Source organism: Lacerta agilis, chromosome 12 (assembly GCF_009819535.1).
Source record: "Lacerta agilis isolate rLacAgi1 chromosome 12, rLacAgi1.pri, whole genome shotgun sequence".
NCBI lineage: Eukaryota > Metazoa > Chordata > Lepidosauria > Squamata > Lacertidae > Lacerta > Lacerta agilis.
This window is the reverse complement of record NC_046323.1, coordinates 22,026,517-22,040,622: the sequence shown is the minus strand read 5'-3', so window position 1 is coordinate 22,040,622 and position 14,106 is coordinate 22,026,517. Positions and strand designations below refer to the sequence as shown.

The 14,106-nt window shown below is 39.9% G+C and overlaps 1 protein-coding gene across 2 annotated transcripts; it reads left to right on the top strand.

Annotated features, from left to right (window-relative positions):
* Positions 1-207: 207 nt before the first annotated feature.
* CBX3 (chromobox 3) lies at positions 208-13,680 on the top strand. 2 transcript variants are annotated; one of them, XM_033165191.1, is made up of 6 exons: positions 208-348; positions 2,013-2,063; positions 9,701-9,843; positions 11,299-11,464; positions 12,185-12,279; positions 13,103-13,680. In XM_033165191.1, exons 2-6 carry the CDS (start codon positions 2,040-2,042, stop codon positions 13,227-13,229), a joined length of 555 nt encoding a protein of 184 aa, XP_033021082.1. In that variant the 5' UTR covers positions 208-348; positions 2,013-2,039; the 3' UTR covers positions 13,230-13,680. The 2 variants fall into 2 exon arrangements, with proteins under 2 accessions (XP_033021082.1, XP_033021083.1); XM_033165192.1 differs by lacking the exon at positions 2,013-2,063 and having other exon boundaries at positions 219-348.
* Positions 13,681-14,106: the final 426 nt, after the last annotated feature.

The window sequence follows — 14,106 nt, the reverse complement described above, 5'->3', positions numbered from 1 at the left end:
GTGTGTGAAGCGGCTAACGACTGCGCGGGCGGCGGCGGCGGCGGTGACGACGTCGACGGCGGCGCAGCAGCGAAGGGCGGGAACGAAAGAGGGCGGAGCCTCTGCTTCCTCGCGCAGCGGCGCTGAGGGGAAAAAAAGCCTGCCCAACACCCCCCCCCTCCGCGCTCCCGCCCTTGGCTGCGGCTCCCTCCCCGCCCCCCTCCTCCTTCCTTCCCTCCCTGCCCTTCCGCCTCGCGCGCGCACTCCCCGCCCCCTCAGATGTAGCTGCTGCCGTTGCCGCCGCCTCAGTGCGCGCCGGGAGCCAGGAGACTTCGCGGGAGCAGAGCGCCGCTGTGCACACCACTGGAAGTCCGTATCTTTCGCTTTCTTCACCCCCCTCACTTTCCTCTCTCCTCCTCCCCTCTTCTAACTCGGCCGTTCGGAATAACGGGACAGGGGGGGGGGACAAGGGCGCCTCTCTTCCTCCCCTTTCCCTCATTATTAGGATTATGTTTTATGTAACTCTCTGAGGGAGGCTCAGGCGTGGCCGCTTTGCCTTCCCCACCCCGCTCCTCCCGCCTCAGGTTTTGGCCGCCGCAGTTTCTTTCCCCGCCTTGTGGGGCCTTAAAAAAAAAAAAAAACCACAAGTGCTCCTAACTAGCTAGGCCTTTCGGACCCGCGAACCCGCTTTGGGGGCTATTTGTTTGTAGGTTGAGGTGTGGGTGGGGGAAGAGGACGATGACCACGCATCCCCACCCCGCCTCGGGCCTTCACACGAGTTTAAAAATCGCTTGCTCCCTAGTTGGTGTCTTAATGTGGATTGTAGCCAGGGGCTGTTTCTTACTTCGCTCCCGGTTTTTCCCCCCTCAAAAAAAATCCAACAAACAGTCAGCAAATGGTGAGGGGAGGAAGAGGCATAGGCCGCGAACAAAGCAGAGATTAGAGGCGTGGACTTCTTTAAATACAGATCTATAGATATAGATGAAGGTTCTATGCCTTGGATGGGGGTGGCGTTCGGGTTGCAGGTGGGGGTCAAAGCGTGGCGGTGTCTTTTCAAGCTCGTCGAAGAGAGAGGAGGAGGAGGCGGCGGGAAGTCGTGATATGGCGCTTTCCACCGCAGACGATCCTGCATCTTTGCCTTCTCATGTTCTTGGTGATGGGAGAGGCCCGTTTGGGTCTGCTTTCCTTCCCCCATGCGCGCTCGCCCTGGCCTTGCGCGCTCACCTCGTGCTATTAAGACCTATTTTAGCTTTCATTTCTTTGCAACAGGCCTTTGTTCCTCTCGCGTTCCGGGTTTCTTTCCTTTCCTTTCTCCTAAATGGAAGCACGATCGGCCTGTCTTGAAATTATCCTATGATTTCTTATCTCCTGCAAGGTGGGGGTGGGAGACGCTCAGGATTGCTGAGTGCAAGAGAGCTGCGGGGGAGGAGGTTGGTCTCGCTTGCTTTGCTGAATCTCATGGCTGTGATGCTACTTTTATAGCTCTGCAGAGGAAACGCCATGAATCAGAACTGCAGGATTTGAGAAAGTATTTTGTATTTATGTATCTAATGTTTGTTTTGCAATTGGCAAAATGTTTTATTATACAGTTTATGTGTAAAGTTATGTGTCAAAAGGTGCCTATATAGTAGATGTACTGCTGATTAATAGACTAATCCTGAATCTTCTTGAATGGTTGCATCTACCACTGATCTAAGTACATACAAATGGATTCAGGATTCTGTAATATACCTTACAGTTTAAGATTTTATTTCATTATAGCATGTCTTAGAGTTTTTCAAAATAACAATTTCATTCAAACTTTTTTTTAAGTGCTAACTCAGAATGTATGAGATTTGACTAGTGAAAAGACATCATGTATTGTAGGTAACTATTCCAAATAATACCTAGCATAATGGAGGCTTAACTTCATACTCTATTAATGTACTTGAAATAGTTTTTTCCCCATCACCTGGATAGAAGAAGGACCATACTTGTACAGAGATGCCTTTCACTGAGTAATGCAACATTCCTTTTGTCATGCATTTTTCTAGTAAAAGCTCAGCAAGTCTGCAATAAAAATGGCCACCAATAAATCTACATTGGTAAGTTCATGAACACCTAAAATATGTAAGGATTTTACCACCGTATTTCTTCAGATTTATTAAGTTGGCATCTCTGTGTAAAAAGATACATCCACATCTCCCCTCCCCAGCATTGTTTTCCAAAAAACGCCAGACACTGAAAGTGGGTGATATCCAAATGACTTGGACTCATTTCGCTCAAGTAACTTAAATCCATTGATTTCAGTGCATCTTCTGAGTATGGCTACATTGGATATCAACAAGTAAGGTTGCTGGAAACCACTTTGAGGTAAAATTTTGTAGCAGTGTGTTATTGAAGCCTGATAAATGATTCAATTCCTCACCTCTGTTTTAGAAAGGTAATACGTATGTTTCACTTGAAGAAATAGTATTGAGTGGGTGGTAGATTGCAATCTATTAAAGAGGGCATGTGGTGGCATCTAGTGCCAGTTCCAGTTTATATTAATATAACTGATCATGATTCCAGTACATACTAAAACACTTGACATAGGTCAGATTTGTAGGTCTTGGTTTAATTGACAGGCATTAACACCCTTTGATTGATGGAATCATGCAAAGGGAAGAGTGAGACACTTGCTGGCCCTGATACCTGCACTGGTGCACAGCCTCCACACCTTGTGTAAGGTGTAATGTGATTTAGAAACCTGCACATGAGGAGCACAAGTACTGCAGACCTTTGTCCTCCAATGTGTGGAGGGCAGTGGGGACAGGGCAGAAGAGGCAGGTCCCTGGTTCCCCCTAATTTCCAGAGTTTCAATGCATAAATTAGGCTTAATTATATTTTTCCTTCTGAATTAACTGTCACCCTTCATTCTTACACTTAAAATGATAAATATATACGTGCTTCCTGGATCCGCACCTTGAAAATTTGGCACATGTTTTTTGCAACTACAGGATGGTGGCCTGCCCCCTTGTTACCTGTGTTCACTCAGTCAAGGATGAAGCTGCATTTCTAAGCAGTAGGAATATTTTTGGGAATTCCCATGCTTTAGTTAACTTTGTAGCATAATGCAGTACTATTCAAAGTGGTGGTCCTTGATCAGCTCTTGGTCCCTGGCACATGGAAATGGAAAATGTTGCCCATCCACCACACCAGATAGTTTGAGAAGCACTGACATAATGGACATCCTTCCTCACTCTTGCAAGCTTAACACAACTTCAGGGAAGATCCATGTGCTTCTCTAGCTCCTAGTTGAAGGTGATCGTTAGAATGGCTATGGCCCTCCAAGATGTAGTGTGTGTCACCCTCTGCACAAATTAGTCCCTTTTACCTCTGGAGCTGGAGAAAACTAGAATGATTTACATGGTAACAAAGGTACACTGAGTGCCTTGGTTCCTAGCACCCAAATGGATTCTTACTTTCCTCCCTTCCACATTTGCAGCCAGAAGGGAAGGTAAGTCAGTGTCCCCGAGTAGCACTGGGCGTCTGAAGCATTTTTGGGTACCGGTATCTTGTCCCCATCATTTTTTGGAGCTGGGGAAGCAGCACTAGGGATAATTTCTGGCCTCAAGCAGAATTACAGTGCAAGGTGAGGTACCAACAGCTCAGTTCTGTGCAGATCTACTCTGTGGTAAGTCCCACTGACTTAGATGAGGCAAACTTCCATGCAAGTCTGCATAAAATTGTGGCTAACCTGCGAGTAGAATGGCTAGGTTCTTGAATCCTAGAGTTCTGCTAGGTAACTGAGGCCAGGCCAGCCAACACTCAGGGACTTGCGATCATGCAGTCCGATTCCTTTTTCCCTGGGATAATGTTTTGCTGCACATACTAAAGAGAGGAGAGAATCATTGATGACTTTGCCCCGCCTCATTCCACCAAGCATGGAGGATGCAGCCAACATAGTAGCTTCATGTTTCAAGGTACACGTCAGCCCCTCTCTTGAAGCAGGATTCGCCCTTGGCATGCAATTTAGAAGGTGCTGAACTAGGAGTATTATCAAATAGTTCCTGAGAGAGGAAAGTGATCTCTTAAGACAGGTGGCAATGGGAATTCAAGAGTAAAATTAGTTGTGTCTGTAAGATTCAATAAGTAAATCTAGAGATGTAGCATTTCTAGAAATTTGAACTGTAGAGGAAAAATACTCATTTTATTGTTTGAAAAAATGGAATTCAGTGGGGATGGGTTAAATATGGACACAATACTGGCTTTGCTATCAAACCTCAGCCTATTAAGAACATAAAATTCATCATTGATCTATCAGTTGTCCTATTTAGTGTATTTATTAAATTACATATCAATCCAATGAATGTTTATGCAGAAAACACACCCATTTGGTTTTACTCCGAGGTGAGGAGAAAGGATATAGTTCTGGCACTATTTATTTTGTTCTTGCTCTTCACATTTCAGAGTTTTAAACTCCTTCAGGAGCTGTAAAAAAAGTTGGATCTCCATTGAATTGTGAACTAAAGCTTTAAAAAACCCAGTTTCAAACAGGCTGTGAAGGTTGTAAAGTAACAAATTTATTTCTGTGTCTGCATGATTCTCCCATCATTCGTGATAGCAGTATTCCATGCAGAAAGAAAATTCTGAGTTTCACAAAACAGTGCTTTTGGGGAACCTAGAAATTTGCAAGTGTTTACAGCTCCTGAAGGAGTGCTTAACTCCTAACAATGCATACTCTTGCCCTAGTAAGCACTGGGTATTGTATTCCTTTTCTGGCTCATCATGATGCTTCCTGCTCACACATAGGATTGCACCTGTAAAAGTATTGATGCATTTAACTAATTTCAAAGCGATGATAATAGATTTTTTTTCAGTGTTCCCCCAAAATTTTCCTTTGGGAGGGGGGAAGGAGGAAACAGATAATGTCCCCATTCAGTAATTTTCAGCTTTTTCCATTTGCTTTCACCTATCTATCTACAGCAGTGTTTTTCAACCTTTTTTGGGCAAAGGCACACTTGTTTCATGAAAAAAATCACGAGGCACACCACCATTAGAAAATGTTAAAAAAATTAACTCTGTGCCTATATTGACTATATATAAAGTAATTCTCTTGAATTTTTCAATTTTTCCCACGGCACACCAGGCAACATCTCGCGGCACACTAGTGTGCCACAGAACAGTGGTTGAAAAACACTGATCTACAGTATAGGTCTTACATAATATATATTTACATTGTACAATGGTGTGTCATTATTGGTATGCATAAATTTTAATTATTGCATCAGTTGCTTAAAAATATGCTGGGAGTATTTTTTTAAAAAGAAATAAATCTAGATCAACAGTTGCGCTTTTAACTGAGGGTGCAATTTGAAAATTGAGAACTCATTGTATCAGTGCATGGTTTCTAAGGAAGGGATAACATGAATTGCATATCCCTCCACTCCCGCCAAGAGCTTAAAATACTGTAGGTTTGTTTGACAGACTGGTGTATGCCTCCTCCTCACATGCAAGATTGGACATAAATGGTCAGCTGTATAAAGCTACATAAAGCTGAATTTCTTTTTTTATTATAAGAATTTATTAAATTTTAACAAAATGTAACAAAAAATAACAAATACAAAATAAACAAAACACTACAACAAAACTACGATACTACAAAAATACAAATACAAAAAACATAATAAACAAACACTTATTTACCTATTCTTATCTTATTCATCACATTGTTTTGGGACCCCCTCACGTCCTCTCTTCTGCGTACATTTCTAATTAACTATAGTAACTTTATAACATTGTAAATTCTTCCTTCTCCACTAATCTTAATCTATATACAGTATATCATAAACATCACATACCTATAATCTTATTCCTAATACAAATAAACATAACACAATTCAAACTTCTTGTATCCTATCTTAACCTAACTTCTGATAATACTGTAGCCTTAAATGTCCTCTGATTTCAATTTCAAATGTCTTTTCACGTCGTTTCATAAAGCTGAATTTCAAATGGTGGGTGGGAAATACTCTCTTGGATGTGGGGAGTGTCAATGCAGAGACTTAATTAGTCATATGGCATGCATTTATTCGTAAACTCTTTTGATTTCTTTTGTGCTTTATTCCAAATGTTTTCAGGGATATGACTATAACTGCACAAGTAGGTTGCTAGTTTTGTACTATCTCTGAAATTCCCATAGTTAGGGAGGAAACAACCCCCCCACACTGGCAGTCTTGTCTGCTGGAAACTTGTCTCCACATATTCACATTCCATTGGTAATCTTGGTAGCACTTGGAGGGAAAGAGACATTAACATTGCCTGTTTGGGCATATTATGTGCAAGGTGCTTGTACATATGTATTTTTTTTCATTTCTGCCATACTCATTTTGAATAGGTGATTTCCTATACAGTGGTGCCCCGCTAGACGAAAATAATTCGTCCCGCGAAAATTTTCGTCTAGCCGGGTTTTCGTCTTGCGGAGCGGCAATGGGAGCCGCGCTCCGCAAAACGAAAAAAAAAAAGACGAAATTTTTTCGTCTTGCGAGGCAGCCCCATAGACTTTTTCGTCTAGCGGGGCAGCCTCCCGCTAGACGAATGCTTTCGTCTAGCGAGTTTTTCGTCTAGCGAAGCATTCGTCTAGCGGGGTACCACTGTATCATACCTCTGTCAAGCTGTTTTTGACACTTAAATGAGTATCAAAAGACATTTGCCATCTGGCATTCAAGTAAAGCAAGTACAGTGGTGCCCCGCTAGACGAATGCCTCGCTAGACGAAGGCATTCGTCTAGCGGAAGGCAGCCCCGCAAGACGAAAAAGTCTATGGGGCTGCCTCGCAAGACGAAAATTTTTCGTCTTTTTTTTCATCTAGCGAAAACGCAGCTTGCATTGCCGCTTTGCTAGACGAAAAACCCGCTAGACGAAAATTTTCGCAGGACAAATTATTTTCGTCTAGCGGGGCACCACTGTATATTATTATGGAGCTGACAGAATTTGGGATTTCTGAATTGTGGCCATTTCTTCCTTCAATCTAGTTTTCTCCAAAGGATTGTTTGTGGTAATCAATATACAACATGGTTTCCTCATGTTTGCTTTTTTGTTTTTTGTTTGCTTTTTAAAAAAATATTATTGGTGTTTCCACAAAAAAACAACAGATAAAAACATTCAATCAACACACAAACAAATACAATAAACAATACTAATAACAATAAAATAAAAAGAAAACTAATACATACCTCCACAACACAGAAACATCTATTAATTAAATTCTTATTTCAAATCTTATTTAGGGGGACTTCCCCCGTTCTCTCTTCTGCGTTCAATTTCTAATCTACTTTAGTAACTTTGTAACTAGTTTAACAATCATTCACCATACTTCTTAATCTTCAGATAAACCTCTTGTACAACTTATATCATTCAACTTATTATTATCACATAAAATCATATTTCAAATCTTAACTTTTTATATCCTTTTTTCTCTTAACTTAGTAAAACTATTGCTGTTATTACTTCTAATTCCTACCTTAAAAATAAAAATTATAATCAACACATTATCATAAAAAGCCTAAATATTTCTTCCCTTCTCCAAATCGCTTATTACCCTCTGACGTTGGAGTACCATGGTTAGCCTTCCTGATAAATAGATTCCCTTACCCCACCCCCCCTCCTCACCTTTCTCCCTCCTCCCATCTTAATCTCCCACCAGTCTTGCCCCCAGCAAATTCCCAGTCCAGGTCTTTCTTTCCTCACACCAATTTGTTCTGTCAAAATGTCACATTTTCCTTGTTGCAGAATGTCACCTTTTCCTTGGTACCTAAAAACCAAAACATTGTCCCCAAGTATCTTTGCTGAACTCTTCCAAACACCTTGTACATTATCTCCAAATTACTCTAGTCCATTCTTCAAATCCGATTTTAAATCCCAGAGTTGATATTCCTGCATTTCTGGGCTCTCACCCCATGTTTGCTATTTTGAATGCCTGAGGACAGTGTTAGAAACTGAGAAATGAGAGCTAGGAGCTAAAGGGCATCTTAGGTTATTGGCACAACAACAGAATATCTAGGTCACGTTTTATAACAATAATACAAAGCTGAAAATGAATGAACTGCAGCTAAAATATTACATTAATTTTACACATGGTCTAGACCAGGGACGTCCAACTCCCAAGACACTGCTATCTACTCCTGGGGGGGTGCACTGGAAGTGATATACCCATTTTAGGGGGGCAGGTCAAAGTTGTTGAGCTTTTTTTTAGAGGAGTAGGTCAGACTTCTGTGTGTGCAAAATTAAAATAAATTGCTCAACAATACCACAGCTGCTAACAGCGGAGACATGATTCTAAACAACGCGAGCAATAAGGATCCTGCGATTGATCAACAACAATCATCTGGGGATCGATCTGTCGATCACAGTTGACCGGTTGGACACCCCTGGTCTAGTCCTTCCCCTGCCCACCCCCTAATATTCTTAAGAGGGTCTCTTCTCCAATCTTCAGAGAGTAGCTGGAAGTGGGGAGGCAGAAAAAGGTCCTTCTTTCCTTCCACTCTGCAGTTTTAATGTGAAGTCTTAGGCGCAGTACTGTGCCCAGAGCTCAAAAACTGCATGCACTAATGAACTTGCCTGTCACAAAATGCACCTAGGACAATGGGAGTTTTGAACACTGCCTAAGGAGTGCTTCCAAAACTCTGTCCACTATTCTGCACTTGACTCTTGAACTGCAGCACTTCTAGCATGACACTAACATACTGGTTTCAAGCCAATGCATAGGGGAAATTTGGAAAAATAATCCTGTTACACTAAATTGTGCATTATTGAAGTTGGAATGCTTTGAGGATGATGTGGATGTAATACTTTGTTATCTGAATGTTTGGCTGTTAAGTGGAGTTTAAATTAAAGTGATTTTCAAACTTTAAATATTTAAAGTGTGCTGTGCTTGATTTATAAAGTTCCAGCAATGCAATAGGCATTTTTATTAGTGAATGGTAAACACAAAGTTTCAACCTAGCTTTATCACGAGCAACTCTGAAACTTTTGCACAAGTATGTTTTTGCACATGTATGATTTGCTGTCCATAATGAAAGTCAAAATCATGCATGGATGTAATTGTTAAATAAATGTTTCTGATTTAGCATCTGAAAAATGCTCAAGCTGCTATTAACTGTTGTTGTTGAATTGCTATTAACAAGGCATATATAACTCACTGGTCTTCAACTGATGGCTCAAGACCCACTACTGGGTTGCTAACTAATTGAAGGTGGCTTGCAGCAGCAGCACTACCACAATATAAAGTGAAAATTTTGCCATATGTAGTAAAATTTAGGAAATGGGTTCCCAAATGCATGTTTCAGATGAAGGTAGGTCCCAGGTCTGAAAAAGTTGAAGACTATTGGTCTAACATGTATGCAAGTAATTTAAAAAGCTAAAGAAGCTCATCCTTCTATCTTCTGTGTGCCTTCCCCAAATTCATTTTTAAAGCTTACTTGTTATACAATCTCTTTTAATAACCATCCTTACAAAGCAAATGGCAATAAGCTATTTGGAACAAAATAGCAAACTATTGTTTCAAACCAAAGGATTTATAATTCATTGCAAAAGATATTTGGAATTAACTTCATTTACCCAGAAGGATTCTTTTTAAAATAATTTGTTCTCTCACTGAGCAAAATAGGAAATTTTCCATGAGGATCTAATTCCTATAGACCTAGAATTGAATAGCAGTATAACTATTAAAATACATCTTTTCAAATGATTTTGTTTTGTAGCATAAAATGGGGAAAAAGCAGAACGGCAAAGGCAAAAAAGTTGAAGAAACAGAACCTGAGGAATTCGTTGTGGAGAAAGTCCTGGACAGGCGTGTAGTTAATGGCAAGGTTGAGTACTTCTTGAAATGGAAAGGATTTACTGAGTAAGGAGCTTCATCCATAACTACTATTTTTAGTGCTTGGTTGGTTGGAGGTGTAGGCCACAATTCCATGTGTAGAGCTGAAAACATTTTGAAAGGCTCACGTAGCCAAAAAGAATCGCTTTTCCCTGTAAAACTCTGACTGGCCTGTTTAGAAATGATTTAAATTAATAATAGCCGTGTGGTGGGCTGCAGTAAAAAATAAAAACAGCTCTGGCTGTGTGGATGCCTCTTCAGCCCATGCTACCAATGGCAATGCCTCCCTACACTATTGGCAGTATGTGTCATTTAACACCCGACTGTAACTAATCCAAAAGCTGCTGATTGAACTAGAAATTAAAACTGAATTAATGTGGTCAAGAACCATGCTGCCATCTTTGTTAACACACATTAGTCACTTTAGAAAAGGTTACAAATCTTAACTACAAAAATAATCTGCTTTTTTCTTCTCAGTCAATTCTGTACATCTTGTTGAAAATGTTTCTTAGTGTACTGGTTCTTGTTGAGTGCAAGACCTCTTCTCTCACCCCATCTAGTTTGCAAGGTTGTGTAAAGTGTAACATAGTCTCTCCTAGTTATGCATAATTAACAAGCATATGTTTTCCTAGAACCTTGCTTTGTCCACTCTCAATTTTACCCATGGAGTGTCATCTGTCCAGATTTTAATTTGCTCTGAACTAATTTTAAGATGTATTTTAATTAATTGATTGCCTGTTTTTATGTTCTTTGTATACTGTGTTAGTTTTATGTTAGCCACCCTGAGTCCAGCTCTGGCCGGGGAGGGTGGGGTACAAATAAAAAATTATTTACTTACAGTGGACACTCAGGTTGCGAACCCGAGGTATGACTGTATTTATTTATTGAGCTAAACATGCTACTTCTTTACTATAAATAGCAATATAGCAGCATAGATCAAAGTAAGCATTCCATGGTTTTTAAAAACAAAAATCCAGTTTACCAGGAACAGAAGAATATTGATTCATTTCTCTCTGGCACTGTGAAAGACTAGAAACTCACCCTAAGTCTAGAAACATCCAAAACTTATCTTTGTTCTTGTGTGCAGTTCTGCATGTTTGCAAACTGAACATTATTATAGGGCTCAATTGACCTATATAGCATTGCTTATGTTACTATTTGTGGACTCTGAAATAATAATTCAGCTCATTTAACAAACCTTACTGTCTACACCTGGGTAGCCCATGACAATTTTTCAGGCTTATAACCATAATCTTAAGTCCAAATGATTGTGCACAAGTAGGTTGGAAATATTTTTACAGAATCTGTTGTAACCATTGGCCCACATAAAATTAAATAGCAGAGAAATATGACTTCAGTGTCTTTAATAGCTGAGCACAATTTAGCATTTTGTTAAGGTGGTTTGTTTTACTTTATAGTGTTTGGCCACCTGATCCAGATTTCTAATAACTTCCATTCTTTTTTTCACGAATTTTGTTTCAGTGCCGATAACACATGGGAACCAGAAGAAAACTTGGATTGTCCAGAGTTAATAGAAGCTTTTCTGAGTTCCCAGAAAGCTGGTAAAGAAAAAACAGAGGGCGCCAAAAGAAAATCTCTTTCAGATAGTGAGTCTGATGACAGCAAATCAAAGAAAAAAAGAGATTCTGTAAGTTTGTTTGGTGTTTGGATTTCTCCTAAAATACATTGATGAGGTGTAGTGGTTAGTGTGTTGGACTAGGGTCAGGGACACCCAGGTTCAAATGCCATTTCAGCCATGCTACTCATCCCAACCTGTTTCATGGAGTTTGGAAGATACCCTGCATGTGTGGGGGAGCAGGTGTGCTAGACATGGTGGTGACCTGGTGGATGGGATACAACTTCTATCATCCTGTCCAATGGTCATGATGGCAGTACTGACACGGGTTTTGAGTCCGACAAAATCTGGAAGGCTGTAGGCTCCCTATTCCTGATGTAAAGTATCCTCGGTTCCTTGAACAAAGGTTGGTATAAAATCATATAGTGGTTAGCCATGCAGCTTTTAACATGTGATGAACACAAACTTAAGTATCTCCTAAGGGCTGTTATAGCCCAGTTTTGCAAGCTGCGTGTACTAAGTTACATCTTGGTAGCCTCTTTAACATTCAGTCTGAAAAGTTTCTTAAAATGTCTTCTAATCTGCAGAAAGTTAATTCTTTAGTACTGTGAAATTATCAGTATGTTCATGGAAAGTGAAATGAAACAATTGATGGGTAAAAGAACTTAAAAGCTTGGTGTAATTTTTTCCCTGACATTCTGGAAGACCTTTGAGGAGATTTATGTGTTCTGTGGCAGCTTTTCTACAATAGTTGGAATGTATTTAAATGTTACTCCATATTTAATCAAACAGGTTGATAAACCCAGGGGATTTGCAAGAGGTCTTGATCCTGAGCGAATAATTGGAGCCACAGACAGTAGTGGGGAACTTATGTTTCTTATGAAATGGTAAGTGGTGGAATGGAAATTTCAGCAACAGTGCAAAATGTGTCTTAGACTGACCTTGATAAAGAAAATAATTTTTCTGTTATAAACTGACTGATAGTAAAGACTATTGGTGGTTGGGTTGGTCCTCACTCTGAGCATTGATAATTCTGGTCCTTTACTACTTAAGGAGTGTAGAAAACTCAAGGGCACTCTTGTTGCTGTTTAGTACCAAACTAACTAGTACTAGGCTTTAAACTGCAGAGAGCCCTATCACTAAAAACTATACTTTTATGTATGATTATTTAAATTGTTACAGTTTAAGGCTGAATTTCTACTCCAAAGAGCATAGGTACACACATGCAGCTCAGTTTTATTCATGTGTTCTTGAAACAAAGTCCTACTTACTTCTGCAGCATTAGCAGCTACATTCAGAAATCTGAATGTTACTATTGAGTACTTTACTTCTCAGTTACAATTGACTGCATAACTGATGGTATAAGATACTAAGTGAACAGCAAATAAGGTTTTGTTACAAATGGGAAGAGATACTTAGTATGCCCCCCCCCTTTGAAGAGCTGCTACTGTCCAAGATTCTCAGTTAAGCAAACTTTGAATAATTGGAGCAGGAATTCTGAATTCCTTTGACCCTTTTAATGATAAGTCTATGATAATCATGTACATACTGGCCTGAGAAAAAAGGTCTGCTGCGTTATACCAGACAAACATTTGCATAAATATGTCTAGGATTGAGTTGTGTGCATAACTACTACTGAAAAGGTCAAGTAGTGGTACTTCAGATTGGAGGCTCACGAAATCCTGAATGCATGTTCTTTTCTTTAAACAGGAAAGATTCTGATGAAGCAGACCTGGTGCTCGCCAAAGAAGCAAATGTTAAATGCCCTCAGATTGTAATTGCTTTTTATGAAGAACGACTAACCTGGCATTCATGCCCAGAGGATGAAGCGCAATAATTGTTTGGGTTATCCCCCCTCCCCCTTTTTTATATATGTATGATTATAACTTACCAGAAATGTTGAGACAAGTTTGATTATTTTTGAAGTAATGTGTTTTGCATAAACAGAAAGGAAAAAAGAGTTTGTGCTATTTGCTTTGTTTTATTACAGGAGAGCATTTGGTACTGCTTTCTTCATTTTAGGCAAAGTGTTTTATAAAACTTGTTAGTTAATAGTGAACCCTAACGGCAGATTGATCAAGTTCACAAGTGTTTTTGTAGTTCTATACGACTGTTGTGCATGCATCTTTCCCTCGGTTTAACCCTTTAAAGTCTTTAGTATTTGTGGGTACTTTGTTCTAAAGGGACCAGGTAAAAACTCTTTAGTAAGTGGAAGGTGCAGACTGTATATTATTTACTTTATTGTAAATACTGGTGAACACTTATCAATAAAATAGTTTTATATTATTGTTCCTTGTTTTCCAAACAGCGATAAGCTTAAGAATCTTCAGAAAAACAGCATCCTCCAATAAAAGCACTGGCACAACGTTCACCAAGCAGAATTACTGCAATGAGATTTTGCATGGCCCCTACTGTTTTGCCCACACCTTTCCTTGGCTTGTGTCTTAGAACAAACTAACTTTTGTTTCAGGCAGCCATACAAATCTCCGGTAGCATGCTTTTAAGTTTGACCCAACTGGATCATGAGCAATATTACATTTCTCAGTTTCTAGAAGGTCAGTGTCCAGACTTGATTGCCATTTCTCCAGTCAAAGCAATTTGGTTTCTAAGGTGTATATGCCGAATTGAGATGAGTTTGGCATAAGTGTGTGAGAGGATACAAAGCCATGTTTTTACCTAGGGCCATACTACAGACTGCTCTGGCATGATTTGTG